This window comes from Aquarana catesbeiana, linkage group LG02, assembly GCF_042186555.1.
Source record: "Aquarana catesbeiana isolate 2022-GZ linkage group LG02, ASM4218655v1, whole genome shotgun sequence".
NCBI classification, from domain to species: domain Eukaryota; kingdom Metazoa; phylum Chordata; class Amphibia; order Anura; family Ranidae; genus Aquarana; species Aquarana catesbeiana.
Genome location: NC_133325.1, coordinates 406,260,043 through 406,283,930, shown reverse-complemented (window position 1 = coordinate 406,283,930; position 23,888 = coordinate 406,260,043). Strand labels below are relative to the sequence as shown.

At 40.9% G+C, this 23,888-nt stretch overlaps 1 protein-coding gene across 3 annotated transcripts in view; it reads right to left on the bottom strand.

Annotated features, from left to right (window-relative positions):
* Window positions 1-3,282: 3,282 nt before the first annotated feature.
* Window positions 3,283-23,888, bottom strand: part of KHDRBS1 (KH RNA binding domain containing, signal transduction associated 1) — a 30,131-nt gene continuing 9,525 nt past the window's right edge. The window contains exons 5-11 of one of the 3 annotated variants that reach the window (XR_012241661.1): window positions 21,326-21,477; window positions 20,595-20,790; window positions 19,606-19,673; window positions 18,990-19,048; window positions 16,120-16,288; window positions 13,716-13,748; window positions 3,283-3,775 (exon numbers count right to left, since the gene is read on the bottom strand). Coding sequence is in view for 2 of the 3 variants with exons in the window: in XM_073615376.1 (XP_073471477.1) it covers window positions 16,194-16,288; window positions 18,990-19,048; window positions 19,606-19,673; window positions 20,595-20,790; window positions 21,326-21,477 (570 nt within the window). In the remaining variant the exon portion in view is untranslated. Of the gene's footprint in view, window positions 3,776-13,715; window positions 13,749-15,676; window positions 16,289-18,989; window positions 19,049-19,605; window positions 19,674-20,594; window positions 20,791-21,325; window positions 21,478-23,888 lie in introns of those variants that run through there. The other 2 variants (XM_073615377.1, XM_073615376.1) reach the window with 2 other exon arrangements.

Below are 23,888 nucleotides of genomic sequence, written 5' to 3'. Positions count from 1 at the left end.
TAGCATAACACATTTTTTCACAGACTCCTCCGGAGCCCTACTCGGTGTTGCCACTGACACCATATGGAGAATCACATTTCCTGGGGATCTTGTGTTTGGGCGCTCGCCCCATGCGCAGTGTGGTCTCAGCTCCTGGGACAGACAACCTACCCTAGCAGCCCCTTCCAAGTGCAGTATTACATACTCCCGTTCTCGATACCTTCTATTTCCCCGTCCTTTGATGCTGGAGTTCTTATCAGAATATATATATATATTTTTTTTTTTTTTAACAGACGCATCCACTCCTGAAAAAGTGTTTTTACACAAAACGCATTGACAGGATGCAACCTTGTTTTAGCCAATCATCGCATCTTTATATAATCCCTGTTATTCTTACACGGAGTGTATACTCCATACATTGGCCACTGGAATGTACTGCCATTTAGGTTTTTACGGCTATAATTACATGAACTGCTTGTAATAGGTATTTATATTTTCTAATTCTATGTGTCTATGAACTGTTTTTAACAATTATATTTATGTAGTGGCTTTTAATGTACTTCATACTGAGAGCAAGTCTATACCCTCTTTATGATAATAAACTCATTAAGTCACTATATACGCATTACCTTATTCAGTTGCCATTTGCCTCACAAAGTCCCAACTTCCCTTCTAGGTTTCATTTAAAGTGGAGGTGCGCCATTTTTTTTTTTTTTAAGTCAGCAGCTACAAATACTGCAGCTGCTGACTTTTAAAATAAGGACACTTACCTGTCCAGGGCGCCCCCGATGTCGTCACCCTAAGCCGATCTGTCCCTCTGTCCTCGGATGCTGCCGCCGCCATCTTCGGCAAGGGAATCAGGAAGTGAGCCTTGCGATTTCACTTTCCTGGTTCCCTACTGCGCAATCCAAATGGTCCCTGCTGTCTCTGGGACCCGTGTGTCTCCCAGCAGAGAGCACGTGGGGGACGGGAAGTGGCGTAGACCCCCGCGGGAGTCTATGTCCGGAAGTAGGTGCAAATACCCGTCTTATACAGGTATCTGCACCCCCCTCCCCCCTGAAAGTGGCCAAATGTGACACCGGAAGGGGGGAGGGTTCCAAAAAGCAGAAGTAACATTTTTGTGTGGAACTCCGCTTTAATCAGGGATGTATGCCTCAATTAAAGTCCCATTTTTTTCCCCCCCTTTTTTTGCAACAATAACTACGTATATCTTGGATCTAGTAACACGGAAGCAATGTCATGACATGGGTTCCAGTTTTCTGAAGACTTGAAGGTGCCAACATAAAATAAAATTACAGTATTCAAAACAAACTTGGCATTTTGAATATTTTTAAGTGCAATTGAGGGGTTTTGGGGGGGGGGGGGTGTGTCTTCTAGACCCCTCCTTAACCACTTCCCACTCGCACGCGGCATATGACCTCCTGGGCGGGTATATCTGAATGATGCCTGTAGTTAGACATCATTCAGATATTGCCGGTTTCAGCCGGCAAATCTCTACACCATAGGAACGATCATAGCAGCTGTCCCCCCCCCCCGGAGAGCGGATCCGCCGGATGTAGATCATAGAGATTTCCGGCGGACCAGATGGTCGAGGCTGGGCGCGATGTTATGACGTCACGCCCGGCCTCTCCATTAAAAAAAAAAAACAGCGCCGCTTCAGCTGGGAAGGGGGTGATCATTTTATTTTTTTTATTTCAGGCTTCCCAGCCTAGTGGTGAGATATGGGGTCTTATTGTCCCCATATCTCACTATTAAGAGGACCTGTCATGTTATATTCCTATTACAAGGGATGTTTACATTCCTTTTTAATAGGAATAAAAGTGATCAAAAATGTTTTTCAAAAAAGTGTCAAAATAAAAAAAAAAAAAAAAAATTTTTTAAAAGCACCGCTGTCCCCGTGTGCTCGCACGCAGAAGCGAACGCATACGTAAGTCCCGTCCACATATGAAAACGGTGTTCAAACCATACATGTGAGATATCGCCACGAACGTTGGAGCGAGAGCAATCATTTTGTCACTAGACCTCCTCTAACTCAAAACATGTAACCAGTAAAAAAAATGTCAAGCATCGCCTATGGGGATTATTAAGTACCGAACATTGGCGCCATTCTACGAGCGTGTGCAATTTTGAAGCGTGACATGTTAGGTATTTACTCGGCGTAACTTCATCTTTCACAATATGCAAAAATATTGGGCTAAAACATTGGGCTAACTTTTGTGTTTTAATAAAAAAAAAAAAAAAAAAAGTAAAAAAACTTTCCCAAAAAAAAAAAAAAAAAAAAAAAAAACGCGTTCGAAAAATTCCTGCACAAATACCGTGTGAGATAAAAAGTTGTAACAACCGCCATTGCATTCTCTAGGGTCTTTGCAAAAAAAAAAAAAAACCACACAAACATAATGTTTGGGGGTTCTATGTAATTTTCTAGCAAAAAAAAAAAAAAAAAAAAAAAAAGATGATTTTTAAATGTAGGAGAAAAATGTCAGAATTGGCCTGGTAAGGAAGTGGTTAAAAAGGACCTGTCACTGACCATTACTATCACAAGGGATGTTTACATTCCTTGTGACAGCAATAAAAGTGATCAGAATTTTTTAAAGGGAGTGTAAAAATAAAAAAATAAAATGTAGAGTGCCTCATCCCTCCGTGCTTGCGTGCAAACCACACGTGATCGTCAGAGCAATAACTCTAGCACAAAACTTCCTCTGTAAATCTAAACTGGTAACCTGTAGACATTTTGAGAGTCACCTATGGAGATTTTAATTACGTAGTTTGTTGCCATTCTATGAGTGAGCAATTTTAAAGCATGACATGTTAGGTATTTACTAGGTGTAACATCTTTCACATTATACAGAAAAAAATGGGACTTTTTTTTTTTAAACAAATGAAAGTGTGTTTATTCCAAAAAAAAATTGCATTTGAAAGACTGCTGCGCAAATACAGTGTGACATTCACACACTATATATATATATATATATATATATATATATATATATATATATATATATATATATATATATATATATTTATATTTATATTTCACACACTTGTGGGTCCTAAATAATTTTCTAGCAAAATTCAGATTAACAAGCGTCAGAAAGGCTTGAAGGGATTAAAGATCTCTCCTGTGTCCTAAATGAACAATAGAGAAAATAGCCAAGAAAAGAAAAAAAGGCCCTTATGAAGAAGATGATCAGAGAAAACATGCGTGGTTACTAATGGCAACTGACATGTTCTTTACTTAGCTTTTATAATGAGCTCCAGCATCTTGGGTCAATTTTGGAACAATGCAAGACTAGACACTCCATGTATAAAAAAAATAGCTTTATTTAGAAGCACTCAACTTCAAACTTTGTAATAAAAATAAAAACCCCACCACATAACCTATCTGAAAGAACACTTTAAAACAGAATGAGCTCAGTCTGACTAAATGAATGAATGTAGCATGCAGATTCCAACAGTATATTTTGCTGGAGAACTTGTGCTATAAACGAGGAGAAGTATGAATGTAGGCCTAGTGGCAGATGTTTGGAATTTAATGTTTTGACTGCCATCTCCATTATCCGAGTTTTAGGTTTGTTAAAACAAACTCCCATAAAAAGGTCTACACTTGGAGAAAATGGGGTAGGATACATACTAAACCCACTGTGTTAATTCTCTTCCATTTCACCCCCCATGATCTCCACATAAATCCCCAACCCAATCAATAACACTGTTTAAATGTAAGCCTCACTAACTATATGCTGTACACATTAAGCCAGAACTATGGTCACTTCCCATGGCTGCTTCCGAGTCAAACATTCTGCAAAAGATAAAAGAAGAAGTTAGACTTTTAATTGCACAGATCTGAAAAGGTTAATCTAAGTTTTTGTTGTGAACCTGGATCAGACACCTAGGCATGCTCCTAGTTCAGAGAAAACAGGCATGGGTCTCACACAATAAGCATTTGTTCTCAACACCATGACAGCCAATCATGAGGACCACAATTTATTTTTTAAATGCACATTTGTCATCTCGGCCTTTTTAAAAGCAAAACATTAAATGTTTAATAAAAACCTTGGAGAAAATCAGTACGCCCATTGACACAGCAAGAAGGGAAAAAAAAGAAAAAGAAAAAAAAAAAAAATTAGGAGAGGAAGGAAGGAAGGAAGGAAGGAAGGAAGGAAGGAAGGAAGGAAGGAAGGAAGGAAGGAAGGAAGGAAGGAAGGAAGGAAGGAAGGAAGGAAGGAAGGAAGGAAGGAAGGAAAAAACAAAAACAAAAAAAAACAAAAAAAAACAAAAAACCCCACACACAGGGCTGGGACATGTCCCTCAATAAATTATAAAAAAAAAAAAAAAAAAAAAAAAAAAAAGGGGAAGAAGATTCAGGTGGGAACTAAAGTGGTTAACATAAAAGGCCACAACAAAAAACAAAAAGGAACAAGATTCAGGTGGGAGGTAAACTTACACTAAAGTGGTTAACCTAAAGGGCCATATAAAAAACAAAGAAAAAACAAAAAAAAAAACCAAAACAAAACACCATCTGCTATAGGCAGCTCACAAAGCAACAGTGGGTGGAAGCAGTCTCCTTCAATAAACAGAAAGGAAGAGAGGGAAGAAGAAAAAAACCCACACAATATGTCCTCATTGGTACACAAGGCAAGTTTTTGATCAATGCCCCACTGGAGAAAAGCCAGTTTTTCATAACACAGAAAAAACGAGGAACTCGCACCACCATATGTAGGCCTTCCAGGTACGATTATCGATACCAAGATATGGATTGCATGCCTTCGGAATGATGATAGGGATCACTGACTGAAAACTCCTTTCCTTCAGGGACTAGCTTTCAATGGCCAAGCCATTAAAACCAGAGAGGGTAAAGCAGGATGAAAAATAAGGCCTCGCAAATGAAGGCCCAGGCGCAGAGGCAGGTGCCAAGGAGCATTCACAGACACCTCACGTCGGCATACCAGAAATGGGGCCAATCTGGGGCCATGAGAATTACTGGAGTTCCATTGGCCTCTATCTGTTGTGGCAATAATGGAAGGTGCTTGAGCAGAGTGAAAGCACAGAGGAAGCTGTAGCTGTCCTACAGCACCACCAGGGCATCCACTGCATCTGGCCACAGGTCCCTTGTTTTGCCAGAAACTTAACACCTTCCTGTTAAGATGCTAAGAGGTCCAATTCCAGGATGCCTCACCTTCAAATCTGGAGCAAGACCTCTGGATGCAAGACCCATTTGCCCTGGTCCAGACATTGATGGCTGGGCATCTACTCGCCAGTTTTCCACTCCCAGATTGTAGACTGTGTAGAAAGCAGGAACGTGAAGCGATATCCACTGACAAAATAGATTCTTTCAACACCGCCAAACTCAGTGTCCCAACCTGGCGATGGTCATACATCATCTCCAGGGCGTTGTCCGACTAAACTGAATGGGCACTCCTGGAACACAAAAGAATGCTTATTGCTCCCAGTTACAGGACATAGATAGGCAATAGGGTGACCTGTCACTTCCCATCCTACGTGAATCTGTCAAGCAACGAGGGGGACTGCCTTGAAGGTAGAGATCACAAGACCCAGCACCTGCATACAGAAGCAGAGGAGACAACCTGTGGGAGAAAAACCTTGGACTGAGCAGGGCCCAGAATTAGACCCAGGTACTCTAGACATGCAGTCAGAACCAGCGAAGGTTTGTTGAAATTCAGAAGCAAACAAAACTCTGCCACATTGTAAATTTTAAGGAGCCAGCAGCTTGGGGAGAGGGGCACAAGTGAGGCCAAAAGGGGGAACATCCCAAAGTGATACCCAATTGAAAAATGGAGAAAAGAAAAACAGATGGGCACATGCAGATATGCATGCTTTAGGTCTATGGACAACAAGAAGTCACCCCACCAGCAAAAAAAAAAAAAAAAAAAAAAAAAAAAAAAAAAAAAAGGGCCACACACCACTGAGGAGCTCACTGTATTAACTACGTGATCTCCCAGCTAAGCTATTGTGTTCCAGCAAGGGGAATGCCCCCCCCTGCCAGAAGACAATCAGCGCTGGCAGCCATTGAACTAGCCGATATTCGACCCGTCTGTACCAGGCTTTACGATGGGATAGAATCCCCTGAACCTCCCATGGGCAGGAACCTGAAATGATCACCAGTCTATAAAATTAGGTCTTTGACTGCCAGATATAGATCGATCACAGACACAAGACCGTGAGATATTGGAAGAGAACTTGTCTGATGGATAAGAAACAATCTTGTAGACCGACACAATTAGGTCATGCACTCAACTGTCGGAGGAGCGAAAAATCAAAGAATCTGCAAACCACTGTATTCACCTCCCCACCCGGTGTGAATAGGTGGGGACAAACTTTTAGCTGGTGGAGGACTTGTCTGCAGCTTATTGGCTTTGTGTTGCTAGGGACAAGACAACCAGAAGGGGAGGCCTGGAAGCCCATGTCCAAGGTGCCTATAAGACAGCAGAAGTGCTTATGCACAAAAAAAAAAAAAAAAAAAAAACACCACCCCACAGGGAGCCTGCTTACGACGTAGCCACTTGCTGGGGTGGGAAACAGAGCCAAGTATGCCCCGCTGTTCATTTGGATCCATTTGAAGGAGCAACATCACCCCGAATGGGGAAGATGTGTGCCAGGCAGGACCAACCAGCTCACACCATCGGGGGACAGAGATACAGAAGCGGATTATGGTGCCCACTCATACCCAGAGGGAAGGAGGCAGGGCGTACACTTACCATCAGCAGATTGGGGGGGGGTTCTCTCCCAAGACAGCCTGCTTCCCATCAAGAAAAAAGAGGGGGGGGGGGGAAACAGATGGTCAGGGGAAACACTGGCAGAACCCGTGAGTAAACCTGTGCTCAGGGAAGAGATGTTGGCACCATATAGTTGAGCAATGATTGGTAGCTAGTGGCCACAGGATTTCCTCCCGGTTACAATTCAGAGGTTCATATAACGTGATAGGGGCATTTTCAGTGCTGTGGCCATCATGACATGATGCTATGGAGGGAGTGATCAGAAGAGTCCTCTGATGGGTGAGCTTTTTTTTTTTTTTTTTTGTGGATTACACTTTGAATTTTACATTTTGACATCAAAACTATATTTTGTTTGTAATGTTTTGTTTATCATTTTCAGGGCCTATTTGGATTACATTCTCTGAGTTGGAGTCTATCTTGTTCTTTTAGGCCTGTTTTAGACACCCTTTTGAACCTTCAGTATTGCAGAGCTCTTGTTTTGCAATTGAGCAAGATCTTTTTAATGGTTATTATATGCGGCCAATTTACTGCTTTGTATGGCACCTTGAGCTTTAGGAAAAAAAAAAAAAAAAAAAAAAAAATTTTTTATCCCCCTGCAAAATAAGTGTTTTTTTTTTTAAATAAATAAAAAAAGTGCATTATTTTTTTTGTTGCAGGAGCCTGTAAAAAGTACTGCACCAGTGATCTAATCACTGGTGTCATGCAGGTCACCTGCAGATCTGTCAATGTATCGGCTGGCTCGTACCTCGTGCAGGAAACCAATGCATTCTGACAGGAAGACTCAATGTACTACCAGAGCGGCGTCATGGTAGTTCATTGAAATTTACAAGCTGACAGCCGCAAAGGCTGACAGACCTTGTAGTTTTCCTTTCAGGACTATGAATGAGTGAAGCAGCCAGTGCATTCATAAAACATGTTAAAACACTGAATATGGGCGCAAGAGTGGAGCAAAAAAACATTACATAATGCCAGCCACATAGACACCCATGTGGCTGGCATTCTGTAATGTTTTGCTCCACTGTATTAACGTCGCTATTTATAATGAAATGTGTTTTGTATAATCAGGAGTTGATATATAAAAAGTGGAAGGACCACGCCAATACTAACTATCCATACACAATTTACATACCCTGGCAGAATTTGATTTCTTGGCCATTTTTTCAGAGAATATGAATAAACAGAAACTTTTTTCACTTAAAGTGTTTGGATGAAGCCATTTATAATCAACTGCTGTTTACGCTTTTTAAATCATAATCACAACAGAAACTACCCTGATCAAAAGTTTACATACCCCAGTTCTTAATACCCTGTATTGCCCCCTTTAACATCAATGACAGCTTGAAATCTTTTGTGGCATTTGTGGACGAGGCTCTTTATCTTCCCAGATGGTAAAGCTGCCCATTCCTCTTGGCAAAAAGCCTCCAGTTCTGTAAATTCTTGGGCTGTTTTGCATGAACTGCACATTGGAGATCACCCTAGGAGTGGTTCAATGATATTGAGGTCAGGAGACCAAGATTGCCACTCCAGAACCTTCACTTTATTCTGCTGTAGCCAATGACGGGTCGACTTGGCCTTGCGTCTTGGATCAGTCATGTTGGAATGTCCAAGTATGTCCCATGCGCAACTTCCTGGCTGATGAATGTAAATGTTCCTCCAGTATTTTTTGATAACATGCTGCATTCATCTTGCCAACTACTTTGACCAAAATTTCCTGTGCCTTTGTAGCTCACACATCCCCAAAACATCAGCAATCCACCTCTGAGTAGGACTGGTGTACCTCGACTCCTCTCCAAATGCAGCCTCTATGGTTGTGGCCAAAAAGCTCAATTTTGGTCTCATCACTACAAATGACTTTGTGCCAGAAGGTTTGAGGTTTGTCTCTGTGCTGTGTGGTATATTTTAAGCGGGACTCTTTGTGGCATTTGCATAGTAATGGCTTTCTTCCGGCAACTCGACCATGCAGCCCATCTTTCTTCAAGTGCCTCCTTATTGTGCATCTTGAAACAGCCACACCACATTTTCAGAGTCCTGCATTTCACCTGAAGTTATGTGGGTTTTTCTTTGCATCCCAAACAAGTTTCCTGACAGTTGCGGCTGAAATTTTAGTTGGTCTACCTGATCGTGGTTTGGTTTCAACAGAACCCCTCATTTTCCACCTCTTGATTAGAGTTTGAACACAACCGATTGTCAGTCTCAATTCCTTAGATATGTTTTTAGATCCCTTTTCTGCTTTATACAGTTCAACTACCTATTCCTCCAGATCCTTTGACAAATCTTTTGCCTTCCCATTGACTCAGAATCCAGAAACATCAGTGCTGCACTGGATGAAAGATGCAATGGTCTGTTAAAAGACCTTAAACTCATTAACCTTCTACACACACACACACACACACTAATTACAAACAAACACAGGTGAGGATGGTTACCTTTAATAGCCATTCAAACCCCTTTGTGTCAACTTGTGTGCATGTTATCAGGCCAAAATCACCAGGGTATGTAAACTTTGGATCAGATTGATTTCTGTTGCGATTACGATTTAAAAAGAGTAAAACACAGTTGATAATAAATGGCTTCAGCCAAACACTAACCATGACTGAAACAAAAATTTGCGTTATTCTGCTAGGGTATGTAAACTAAGCATGTGTGCTCGCTATATAATATCCATCTATAGCTCTATCACACACATACACACGGTAAGTATTGAACATGTCGCCATTTTTCTTAGGGTAAATATATTTCTAAAAAAGGTGCCATCGAAGTGCAATCCATACGTACAAAGAAACCAAAACAAACAAGTTCAGAAGTTAAGTTATGTGTAATAAAATAGGGGATATTTATTATAGCAAAAAATACTGCGTTTTTCTTCAAAATTGTCGTTCTTGTTTATAGCGCAAAAAATAAAAAACCACAGAGATGCTTAAATACCACCAAAAGAAAGCTCTATTTGTGGGAAAAAAAAAGGTCAATTTTGTTTGGGTACAGCGCTGCACGACCACGCTATTGTCAGTTAAAGCGACGCAGTGCCGAGACACAAAAAACGCTCTGGTCTTTGGGCAGCCAAATGGTCCGGGGCTGAAGTGATTAATGCCTCAAAAATCCCAGTCTGGTCCTCTCAAGATACCATTAGGATGGAGCATCCTGGCGATGATCACACTATGTTTTGTGATAGAGAAAGAATGCTGCAAAATCTGCCCAGGTAAGAAATCTAGAAAGCTCCTCCCCACCAAAAGTAGGGAGCCTGGCTTATGATTCTCCTCCCCCCCGGCGATTTGTCATCCAATCCTCCTATAAGTGGCAGTAAAAGCAACAATCAGAATTCCTGTGTCCCTCAATAGGTGAAAACTTCATTTTGGCAAGACATAACGATATTATCCACTTAAAGACCGGAAGGATTCGCCACCTTAATGACCAGGCCATTTTTTTTTTTTTTTTTTGCAATATGGAACGCTGCTTTAACTGACAATTGCGCGATGTACCCTAAATTTGTCCCCCCCCCCCCCCCCCCCCCACAAAGAGCTTTCTTTTGGTGGTATTTGATCACCTAAATTTTTTTTTTGCTATAATAAATATCTCCATTTATAAAAAAAAAAAAAAAAAAAGAAAAATAATATATGTCTTCATTGGTTTAGGTCCATATGTATTCTACACAAAGGGGATAGATTTATGGAATTAAAAAAAAAAAAATTCTCACTAGTAATGGGCAGTGATTAACAATATTTAGAGGGACTGCAGCAGACAGATCAGACCAGTGACATTTATACAGCGATCAGAGCTAAAAAAAAAAAAAAAAAGAAAAAAAAAAAGCCACCGATTACTGTACAACGGTCACTGGCAGAGAAGGCGTTAACACTAGGGAGTGAGAAACAGATACAAAGTATTTCTCCCTCAGTGCTCATGCAAAAAAAAAAAAAAAAATAGATAGATAGATATCTTACTATAAAAAAGTAAACTGTATCAAAAAATGTTAAAAACCAGTCTTTTAAACATTAGCAGCTCTTAAGTTCATATGTGAAATAAAGATGAAAAGTTCCACTTGTGTCTTAATTGTGTACAGCAGGGTGTGGGTGGTAGCTGATCCATTTATAAAGAATGTTGAACACCAACTCTCTGCTGATCAAAATCCCAGATAAATCCTTCACCACATTGCTTTTATGGGAATCCCCTATAATTCACCAACCAGAAGGTGATGGGTTAACAGCATGCATTTCACTGGTTTAATATCGACGGACTTAGTTCACTCAAATAGGACTGGATCAGTGAATGGACATTTGGATAGCTGTCAGCGCACTCTGCATTTTCCATCCAAATTAAGCTCATAACGAGCGAAGAAATAGAAATGCCCATAGCGTAATCCAGTAAAATACATTTAAAAAACAAAGTGATCCCATATAGATGTACAGTTACAATGTATCAAAATAATATAAGCATGTATCAGATCGTTGAGTCTCGATATACCTTATCACCGCTGAGAGTGGTATTCCCGGGTAAGGTATCACAGAAGATCAACGGCGTGGGTAGCTGTACGGTATGATGTATGACCATACAGCTACCCACGCCGTTGATCTTCTGTGATACCTAACCCGGGAATACCACTCAGCGGTAATAAGGTATATCGGCAAGGTATACAAGGTATATCGGGACTCAACGATCTATGATACTTCTAAGCATGTATTTTAATATACTGGATTACGCTATGGGCACTTCTATTTCTTCGCTCGTTATGAGCTTAATTTGGATGGAAGAATGCAGAGTGCGCTGACAGCTATCCAAATATCCATTCACGGATCCAGTCCTATTTGAGTGAACTGAGTTCGTCAATATTAAACCAGTGAAATGCACGCAGTTAACCCATCACCTTCTGGTTGGTGAATTATAGGGGATTCCCATAAAAGCAATGTGGTGAAGGATTTATCTGGGATTTTGATCAGCAGGGAGTTGGTGTTCAACATTCTTTATAAATGGATCAGCTACCACCCACACCCTGCTGTACACAATTAAGACAAAAGTGGAACTTTTCATCTTTATTTGTATTTTATTGCACATATGAACTTAAAGCGTAGTTTTTTTTAACATTTTTTGATACACTAGGGAGTGATAGAGGGGTTAAGTGTTCCCTAGGGAGGCGTTTCTAACTGTGGGGAGAGTGTAGTGACTGGAGGACACAGACAGCTATTACTAATCACTAGGAACAGCAGATCAGTCTCTCCTCCCCTGACAGAACAGAGGTCAGTTTACATTGATCGATCCCGGTTCTGCCTCTCAGGAGTGATCGCGGGTGGCCAGCGGACATCGCGGCTGGCGACGTGCCCCCCTGGTCTTAAAGTGGCCAACGTACAGGTACGGCGATTTTCTCGGTACAACTGCAGCGGCTGGTCCTTAAATGACCTCTTGTCATGAAGGGGTTAAAATGCCAGCTTGGTTTTATTTGCATCTACTTATCAAATGAGCCTGACTACAGATGCACTCCTCAGACAGGAAAAAGGGGTGAGTATAAAAGGACAGCTGTTTCAGTTGGGAGGATAAGATAGTCCAATTTACCCTAAGGGCCCTGTCACACTGGGGCGGGGGTGGCGGTAAAGCGCCGCTATTATAAGCGGCGCTTTACCGTCGGTATTAAGCTGCCCCGCTAGCGGCCGAGAAAGTGTTAAATACCACCACAAAGCGCCTCTGCAGAGGCGCTTTGCCGGCGGTATAGCCATGCTGTCCCATTGATTTCAAAGGGCAGGAGCGGTGAAGGAGGGGTATATACTCCGCTCCGAAGATGCTGCTAGCAGGACTTTTTTTCCCATCCTGCTAGCGCACCGCTCCAGTGTGGAAGCCCTGAGGGAGACAAAGCAGCGGCACTTTCGGTTCGGTTTGCAGACGCTATTATTAGCGCAATAGCGCCTGCAAACCGCCTCAGTGAAAGGGCCCTAAACGTCCCCGTGACAAGGGAGATCTCATCCAAATGCTACAGAGATGCGCCAAATGCAAAACTGGTCTGAGGTAATTAAAATTTCTATTGTCTTACATGATGCTATACCACTTGACCCTGTAACAAGTGTGCTTGGTGCACTAGATAAAGAATAACCACCAGCTACAAGAGTAGCAAGACTATAGCATCCAAATTTGTTACTCAGCAGCAGATGTTTGGATGCTCCAGATGCCCAACTGAGGTTATGTATTAAAAACCACCCCACAAAGATAGCCCATAAAACTTTCAAACATTTTTTCATCTATTAAATCTTCTGCAGTTGTTGTAATAACTTTAGATAGTAAAACATTTTTTTGCCAGTAAAGACCTTATACAGCCCACTTCCCATTTGTTTGGTCATTAGCCTAGGCTTATGACATAATGCACAGCGAACTCATGAGTTTGGGAGAGGGGAAAGAATGAGTCATAAGAGGATCAATGAAAGCTGAAGAGCTGGCGGTGTGTCTGAATCCAGGACATGAACAGGCAGCAGCTTCAGCTGCCCAGTTAAAATGGATGCAGCCAGACTGAGTGGAGGGAGATTTCTGCAGCATATTTGGCAAGTACAGAATCACAGTATAAATAAAATATGCAAATTGATAGAGGGAGGCTTCAGAATGGCAAAGATGTTTTTTATTACAAATTATGTAAGCAGACTGCAGTTCCTCTAATAATTGTACTGATATTGAAAAGGTAGACAAGTTGTAGATAATACCCCAGTACGCCAGTTAAGGGAGATAGGTTAACTTGCTACTTCTTAAGAGTTTCTACCACTAATCATTAAGTATTCCATATGAGCTAGTGTCTATGGCTTCTTTTCAGTTAATACACTAAACATAGGGTTGGGAGTGGAAGGGAATTGAGAGAAGTTATCCTGGAAAAATTCTAAAAAAATTAGATATATAGATATAGATACCTCACCCTCCCAATTCCACCACACACACACCTTTGATCTTTCACCCATAGCAGCAAAAGTCTAGCTCCCTTGCAGACAAGTGATTAGCAATTGTTTTCTTTGACATATTAGAGGATCCACGCTTGTAACAACCCACCTCTGACTTCCTGTGAATGCCAGCAACCACCACCTGCAAAGCAAGGAGAAAAAAGTCAGCACTGGAGAAAAAAAATCACACCAATGGGAAAAAGTAACAATAGGGGAAGGGTATTTAAAAATACAAGTTTTTTTTTTTTTTTTTTTTTTTTTCAAAATCTACATAACTAGGCAATTTTAAAATATTTTAATGGTAGCAGATTTATTGTAATTAATTGCAAGTTGGAAACCTTTTTATGTCAACTTCCATTAAAATGTTGCAACTTTTACAATTAACTTTTTACAGAATGGCTTTTTAAGCTTTTTTGGCAATGTCTTTGAATAGTTTACAATCTGCTATCAGTTTATATGTCTATTAATATTTAATACTCAGAATATGCAGTTTACCCAGACACCAGCAAACAGTCAGAAATCCCCTGACATCTTTGGTGATGGCTGGTTAGAATGCACAGAAACAAATTAGTGGAGATTGGTATTAGGGAATTCTGTTACCTGGTTGGCGAAGCATGATTTACTCATCCTGAGTGTCTTGCGAGATTTCTTTTCTTTTTTAAGGTTTGTCATTTGTACGATGTCCACAGCCCATGGAAACTGTCCAGTCTTTATCCCGTTAGACTACAAATAACAAATTTATTTTGCCTCTCTATTATTTTTGAGAGTTTGTACAAGGCTTTCACCATGCAGCCAAACATCAACCCTACCATAGGAATTGGCACACTCCTAGGAAGGATAGAACTGACCTCAAATCAAGATGGAAAGCATTTTACCAGAAAAAAAAAAAAAAAAAAAAACCACCTACATTTAGGGGAAAAAAAAAAAAAAAAAAAAAATAGAATTTTAAAAATTGTGCAGATGTGCCTTAGGTACCAAATTACTTTGAAGCTGTCCAGCAGCTTGCTTTATGGAAAATATAACAAAAAAATGGAACCCGGGGGATTTACCCATGGAGCATTAATAAAAAGGCGACGACTGACAATCTCACAGTATGCAGTAAAAGGGCAAGTTTTTGTTTTAACAAATGGACTATTCATTGTGGTTGACAAAACTTATATATTTGTTTGCTATTCAAAAATACTAAAATATGAAAGACTTTAGTGACAAAGTTTAAACATGTACACTCTGAAGTCAGCTACTCACTATGAGCGCACAATATTTAGTGTGCATTTTGCCCACATTTAAGATATATAAGGTATCTTACTGCTAAATTGTTGAGTCAATTATAGTTTATAGATTTTAAAGCTGTAAGAAAAAAAGGGGAGGATATTGCTGAGAATGACTGCTGCATCTCCTTAAGACCTTTTAGCTTTGGTTGTCCATTTGGGAAGGCTTTGTAAACCTGGTCATCTAGAGAACATGCCACTAACTTTACATAATTAGATTTACAAGAAAAATAACAACCTTAATACAACCCATAGATGTATGCAGTTACCACAATTTAATGTAGACCAGCAACACTATACTCTTCTTACATAATCTTATTGTACATATCAGCTAAGGTAAAAAGAAATTGCATTGAAAGCTTAAACACATTTAAGGCCTTTTGGTCAGAATATTTTACATAAGATGAGATTTTATCTTTTTATATTTTTGAAGAATCTGCAAGCATTACAATGTTTCAGTCTGAAGGATTCACATTAAAACCTTCAGGGCCTACACATGTGCCTTGTGTGCTTTGCTCTCAGCTGTATTCAGCAAGTGCAATGGGAAAAACAGGCCTGCACTGAACTCTATATACAGCAGACCACCTGGACACACACCACTGTAATGGATGCACAAGATCAAATGTGTATCTCCTTGGGAGTATACATAATCCTCAATACTATGTATTAAAAACGGCTTAGGATGCAAATGTGTGCAGTTTGCTGGTTTATGAAAACGTAAGTGCCATGGTCAACTAACTTTTATTCACATTTTATATTCCTATTTGAGCAACGGTGAATTAAGACAACATTAACAAAAGGATTTGTCCATAAGGTTTAATAACATAAAACAAAGCGGATTTTAATTACAAAGTCAAAGCCTGGGTTTTTAAACAGCATACAATATTACAGCTAATTGCGCTAACTCATAATAAAAAAAATGGAATATTGAAATGCAGCTTGCTTCAGGACAGAATCTACAGCTAACATCGAACGAACGTTTTGTTAGAAATCCTCAGTTTGTAACAAAAGTCACTTAGAATACTATTTTACCTGCTCTTTTTTTGCATGAAAAGCATTTATGTTTTTAAGGGTTTTTGTTTATTTTTAAACAATGAACGTAAAATGGTTCTAAATATTCACAGGTGGATTGTTTTTATTTTCCTCCTATTTTAAAGATCGGTCCTATAAAGGAGGAGGATTTTGGGATGGGTTAAGGGATCAAAAGGGGAGAGGGAAAGGAGTCACAGAGTACAGAGAATTTACTTGTGTTGTGGGTTAAGGAACAGAAGTCCTGGGACACAACATATCAGTATTAATTGTTTGGAAGAGTAGCAGTCTTAGAAGCGTCTGTATGGGTGATCTCTGTAGCTACTGCCTTTAGCAGCAGGAGGAACCTTCAGGGATGGCCGGGACCCATTCCAGTTGTCTTGCCCTACAACAACAACAACATTTGTTTAGACAAAAAATAAGTAAATAAATAAAACAGGCCTACTCAGTCAAAACTCACGAACAGCAGGAACCAAAAAAAAAATAAATAAAAAAAACCCCACATAACCACATTTTCTGGTAATGCTGAACAGTGTAGATGCTTAGTCTTTAAAAAAACGGATATAGGAGAGAGAAAAAAACCATACACATTTTGCAACACCTATGTATATATAGGCTTTTAGTTAGAAAGCTGGAGGGAACAATGCACTACAAGTAAGGATCCCTGCTCTGGGTGTGAAAAGCAGGCAAAATGTGTCACATTTTCTTAAAAGGTAAACATTCTTTAACCCCTTCCCACCGACCGTACGCACATCTGCGTACTCGGCTTTCGGGGGTTATACCGGGATGATGCCCGCTGCTGCAGGCATCATCCCGGTACTGGTGTTTCCAGCGGGCGATCGGCTATCCGTATATAACAACCGATGTGGCTAAAATACTGGAGGAGCGGGAGGGGACGCACCCTGAATACGGCGATCTGAATACTTTGAAGTGCAAAGGAGGGATTGGGGGTCTTTTAGACCCCCGATCCCTCCATAAAGAGTACCTGTCACCACCTATTACTGTCACAAGGGATGTTTACATTCCTTGTGACAGCAAGTAAAAAAAAAAAAATTTTTAAACACAATTTATAAGTATAAAAATAAACAAAAAAAAAATATTTTTTTTTAAAGCGCCTTCGTCCCCGCGAGCTCGTGCAGCAAAGAAAACGCATACGGAAGTCGCGCCCGCATATGTAAACGGTGTTCAAATCACACATGTGAGGTATCGCCGCGATCGTCACAGCGAGAGCAATAATTCACCTCCTCTGTAACTCTAACCGTAAAAAAATTTTAAAGCGTCGCATATGGAAATTCATAGCTACCATAGTTTGTCGCCATTCCACGAGTGCGTGCAATTATAAAGCATGACATGTTTGGCATCCATTTACTCGGTGTAACATCTTTCACATTATACAAAAAAATTGGGGTAACTTTACTGTTTGGATTTTTTAAAATTCGTGGAAGTGTCCCGTTTCCAAAAATTTGCGTTTAAAAACACCGCTACACAAATACCGTGTGATATGAAATATTGCAACAATCTCCATTTTATTCCCTAGATTCTCTGCTAAAAATATAATATCTATATATAATGTTTGGGGGTTCTAAGTAATTTTCTAGCAAAAAATATGGATTTTAACTTGTAAACACCAAATTTCAAAAATAGGCTTAGTCATGAAAGGGTTAAGAGCTATGTAATGAATACTTCTGGTTGACTTTGCTAGACAGATTGTCATTTAGATCTTTCAAGTTGAACGGTTTCTACAGTTACTGGTTTTTATGACATTCAACCATAATAGGATATGCTGACGAAAAAAATAATGCTCTTTTAAAACATGTTATCTACCCAAGAGTCATGGAAGAAGAAAGAAGAAAGAAGAAAGAAGAAAGAAAGAAGAATGCCAGGCCAGTTCTTGCACACTAAAACCAGACAGTGGCTGACATATTACAGAAAAGGTTTCCAAGTAGAAAAAAAAAAAAAATTTGATTGTAAAGCGCTGTGCAAACTGATGGCGGCTATATAAATTCTGTATTCTGGTAATTGTGTGTGGTAAATCCCATGTATTGATGAATATTCATCATACACATTTTAATTAAAAACAAGATATTCTCTATATTTACACAACGTGACTTACAGGTTGAAACTAACCATATTACAACTCAGTAAAGCACAACTATTACGTGGCACTGCAAAGAAGCCTGCATATAAAGTAGAGCTGCACGATTAATTGTGGAGAAACGTTATCGCGATTCTCCGCCCGCCACGATCGTGGCTATGGATTCTGACCCATCAAGCATTTAATGTGCTCACATTAAAAGCGTGCAAACTGATCAATGGTGTCCCTGGGATGTTTCCCTGTTGTGGAGGGGATGCCGTCGGAGCCAGCGTGAAACGTCTCACGTCAGCAAAGAAGAATGTGATTGGTTGGCAAGTATGAGTGACAGCCCCACCCCCTGGTGGTGTTAGGTAGGGTACGTTGCCTCTTCCTGCGTGCGTTCGAGCGTGTGATGTCAGTGGGAAACATGGCGGAGAGCAGGGACGTACAGCCTGCCCCCCCCCGGAACCGCCCAGATCCCCCGGATGGGGGTCTCTGCTCGGGGTGCTCTGCCTGCTGTGTCCCTCCGGGGCCACGACAACACTCAAGAGGAAAGGCCCTCAACCCCTCTCCTTAAAAAAAAAAAAAACAAAAAAAAAAAACCCCACACACACAACACACACGTTGCAAGAATTTTCTCATTTTGGCCAGAATCGTGCAGCTCCAATTTAAAACAATTAAAGCAGCCCAGACGTGTGTGTATCATATATAAATACACACACACTAAAACAGAAAACCACATTAAACTGCCAATAAGAACTTGAAAACATAAAATGAAAAACTGACGGCAGTACAAGGTAACTGACGGGTTAAGACGTCTGCACACCCTGCTGCTAATGTTAAGCAATGTTAGGTGGCCTTCCAAAGTCAGGAATGCAAAAAATTTCCTAAAAAAAAAAAAAGTCACCATTTGCACAATCAAAATCATTGCTGCTTATAAAATCGCTCAGGTACTGCATTATGAAACACACTTATAACTGAATTGGCTTTTATTCAAGTCGAACACACTTACCATAGCCGTCGTATGATTCTAGGCTCTCACCATGCGCATAATCATAATACTCTGTTTCTCTGCAGCAGAGAAATAAATAAGTTAGTTAACTATTTATGATGTAGTTGTGTAATGTAAAAGTAGTATTAAACCCAAAAATGTTACATATTGCAGCTTACCAATCATTAGAATTTTTTATTAATATTTTTCTTCTGTTTTCATCTAGTGATCCAACCATTAAACACACTTGCCTAGGATGCCTACTCCCTAGATAAAAAGGAACAGATCGGGGGGGGGGGGCAATCTGCTAGTGCATCTAAGAAATTGAAGTCAAATGCTAGCTCACGCACAGCAAGTTTTTTGTTTTATTGGGCTAAAGGAATTACATAAAAGCTGATCATTGCAAGCAACCCTGTCAGAGGTAAGTGGTTTGCCTGAACCCTCTAATGGCTACATTTGCAGGACAGCTTGTCCTGTTAAATAGACTTGCTGGCCAGATGACCAAGTCAAAATAGGAAATAAAGCCATAAAAATAAATCTAATTCAGTTACCACATCTTAGGCTTGTTAAGCTGCAATATATATAAAAGTTTCCTTTTGGGTTCAATACTGTCTTAGGTGTAAAAAATTATACATACCCCTGGCTCTGGTTGTAATAACCCTCATAACCTTCATAGCTTTGTTCCCCATAGGTGTCTTCATAACCCTGAAAAGGAAATGTTTCATAAGACAAAAAGAAAAAATGTGCCCTGTTGAACGGGGAGAAGGAAAAGACGACCCATCTTACTTTAAAATTACTTGTCCTATGCATGCTAAAGATAGGCAAGCCAAGGTAGGCCAACTGAGCACAGCCAAAGTTCTTTGTAATGTAATTGTTTAAAGTGGTTCTACAGCCTAAACAATTTTAACCTTGATGCATTAAAGGAGGGGAGTAGCAAGCCCATTAAAACCCGCCCCCCCATACATATTCGAGCCCTCACTCGATCCAGTGGTCTCCTCCTCCCTGTTCTCACTGGCTTGGCTGAGAGCAACAAAAGCCATCGGCTCCTGCGGCCATCATTCAAATCCTGCGACAGGGGAGCGGATGACAGGTTAAAGAGCCACGTGGTCTGTCTATGCGCACAGGCAGCATGGCTCAGGTGTGCAATGATAGGAAGCAGTTTCCTATGGTGGCAAAATAAGGAGAGGAGTAGGAGCACTGGTGTGGGGAGAGGAGGGTGTCGGGGACACCATGCAATTCCTCAGGAACATGTCACAGGTCTCAGAAGACTAATGGGACTATTCAGAACGTGCAGCACGGCTCAAAAATGCAAAGTGGCACCTGACTGAGGCTGCAAACCGTCAAAACTGGGTGCCCACAGTTGGGGTCAGCACCGGGGACAGATGAAACAAACAACTCAGATGAGCACATGGCTGGAACCTGGGACAGGGGGAGTGTGTTTATTAAAAGTCAGCAGCTACAGTTTTTGTAGCTGCTGACTTTCACTAAAACAGATATGACTGGAGCTGCGCCTTAGGCAATCTGAAAGTGAAAGGAGCAAAAAAACACTATCACAAGGTGAAGCAAACTTCACTTTCTGGGTTTCAACTTTTTTTTTTTTTTTTTTAATGAACACACTTTACTTACATAGTCATCATAGGGCTCTGGGGCTGGAGGTGGTAAAGTAATCCTCTGAAGAGATCCACCACGAGCTCTTCCAGAAGGAGCACCCCTGCTTGCAGGTGTGGGAGCCACACTTCGGGTTACACTTCCACCACGAGTTATAGCTCCACGCCCAGGAGCTCCCCTAGGAACAAGAGAGCGCAGCGGACCAGCTCTACCTCTGTAAGAAAAAAAAGATATAGTTACAGTTTCGTAATACAAATGGACAATTAACCACACTAGGAACAAAATAATTTGCAATAGTTGGGCTTCAACTGAAAAGATGTTACTCATAATCTGGTAAATTATATTCCCAGCTCCATATCAACTTTCTTGTGGCCAAGGTTATACACACAGTAACAGCCTGAATACTTTATGTGCTTATTCCAGAAATTCAGACATCTACTGCTTAGTACATTACAATCAAAAAAGGAAAAGTAATGCTAGCAATCCCCAAATTTGAACTAACATTTCAAACATTTAAGATATACTTGCAACGTTAATTGCCAAGAACCCTAAAAGAAACACATTTTTACCCACCATAACATCTGGATGTGCCTATACTGCATTTTAAAAATAAGTGAGAACTAGTTATTTCCAACATGTAAAGTTTTGGGTTAAACTTTTCACATACAAGATGCCAAGCTGAAAATTACCACTTCACTTCAAATACTTAAAGAAAATATATTGATACTTCCAGAAAATGTGATTACTACCTTGCTGGTGGAGCTGAAGCAGAAGGGGGTGGACCACCTCTGCCACGGGAAGGTCCTCCTCTCCCACCACCACGAGCTTGTTCTGGAGGAGCTCCATTCAGGTAGGACAACTCCATAAACTGCTCTTGACAAATATCATCCATCATATCCTGCTTAAAAAAATAAAAGACACAGAAAGAGATTTATTAATTAGCACCACAAACAGGATTTTTAAAAACAGCTTACCTGTAAAATCCTTTTCTTTGAAGTACATCAGGGGACACAGAGCCATAGTAGTTTACTATGTGGGTTATAGGCCACCTTCAGGTGATGGACACTGGCATGCCCTAAATTAATGCCCTAAAGTGCACACCCTATATAACCCCTCCCACTGGTGGGAGTACCTCAGTTGTGTAGCAAAGCAATACACGTGTATACCAAAGAAGGGAGGGACCTCTGTGTCCCCTGATGTACTTCAAAAGAAAAGGATTTTACAGGTAAGCCGTTTTTAAAAATCCTGTTTTCTTTTCATACATCAGGGGACCAGGAGCCATAGTAATTACTATGTGGGATGTCCCATAGCAATGCCAACTGAAGGGAGGGAGAGAACAATAGCAGGGCACCAAGAGAAAAAAGAGGACTCCTACTGCAGTACACTGCGCCCAAAAGGTGATATCCTCATGATATTTTACATCTACTTGATAGAATCTGGCAAATGTATGGATTGAAGACCAAGTTGCCGCCTTGCAGATCTGAGCCATGGAGGCTTTGTGATGTACTGCCCAAGAAGCACTAACGGCCCTGGTGGAGTGCCTTTAAAATGAAAAAGGAGGAATTCTCTTCAAGCCAAAAGCATGAATAATCAACTTAACGAATCCACCTAGAAATCGTAGATTCCGATGCTGCCTGTCCTCTTTTAGGACCGTCAGGCAACACACACAAAAAAAAAAAAAAAAAAAAAAAAAAAAAGTTAAGGCAGAACAATATCCTGGTCTAAATGAAAAAAAAAAAAAAAAAAAAACCCCGACACTACCTTCGGAAGGACATTAGGATGAGGCCGCAATACAACCTTATCCTTAATAATCAAATATGACTCTTTGCAAGAAAAAGCAGCCAACCCTGATACTCTTCTTGCAGAAGATACAGCAACCAGGAAAATGATGTTCCTCGTCAAGAGGACCAAGGGAAAATCCCATATTGGCTCAAAAAGCCAACAGGACTAATTTTAAGTCCCAAGGGTTCAGGGGTAACCTAACTGGAGGATTAATCCATGTTTCCCCTTTGAATAAAAATACAAACCCCATCTGTAGGAATTCAAGGATCCTACCTATGACATATTTCCTGGGGTGCCAATCCCTGGATTCACACCAGGAGACATATGCCTTCCAGATTCCAGTATATGACACTGGAGGCCGGCTTCCTAGCAAAACCAAAGTAGAAACTACTGAAGCTGACAGCCCACGGTCTTATTTTAGAATGTGGGTCTCAATAGACAATCTATTACATTTAGCGTTTTTAAGGAAGGATGGAATACCGGACCTTGCGAAAAAAGGTCTGGCCACAGTGGTAGGGACCAAGGGTCCCCCTACCATCAACTTTATGATCTCGGCAAACCAAGATCTCCTTCCTGGGCCACAAGAATCACCTCCTTCCCTTCTTGCTTGATCCTGCGAAGAAGGTGCGGAAGCAGAACAGGAGGGAAAGCATAGATCAGTGAAAACTGATCCCATGGAAATACCAAGGCATCTGTTTTGTATGCCATTGGATCCCTTGTCCTTGACACAAAGTTGTCGATCTTGTTATTGAACCCAGACGTCAATAGACCCACGTCCGGAACCCCGCATCCTTGGCATATTGACAGAATGATGCCAGGGTGAAGGAACCATTCTTCTGAAACAATGGTTGGCGACTCAAGTAGTCCGCCTGCCAATTCTCCATTCCTGGAATGAAAACTGTTGATAGGCAAGGAATGTTGCTTTCTGCCCAAGACAGAAAAAAAATGCAGTTCTTTCTGGGTCGCACGACTTCTCGTGCTCCCTTGGCGATTGATATAAGCCACAGCTGTGGCACTGTCAGATTGGATCATGACAGGACAATTTTGTAGTCCGAGCGTCCAGGCCTCCAGGGCCAGGCATACTGCCCAAATCTCTAGAATATTGATGGGCAGGGTCATCTCTGATCTGGACCACTTCCCTTGGACAGACGCTTCCAGGACTGCTCCCCAGCCCAAAGGTCTGGCATCTGTTACCACTTTCCAGGTAACCAGTAGAAAGGATCTTCCCTTTTGGAGGTTCTTGGATATCAACCATCAGTTGAGACTCCGACGCTCTTTGGCGGATAAACGCAACGGGAAGTCCAGAGTTTGGATCTTCTTGTCCCAAGTTGACAGGATACGGTTTTGAAGCCGTCTTGAATGGAACTGCGCATAAAGAACAGCCTCGAAGAAGCCACCGTCTTTCCCAATAAACACATACAAAGATAAATAGAAGGATTCTTATTCGTTTTGACCCACCGAATCAGTTCTTTTAAGGATATATATAGGAAGTGCATGTTTTAATTTAGGGCATGCCAGTGTCCATCACCT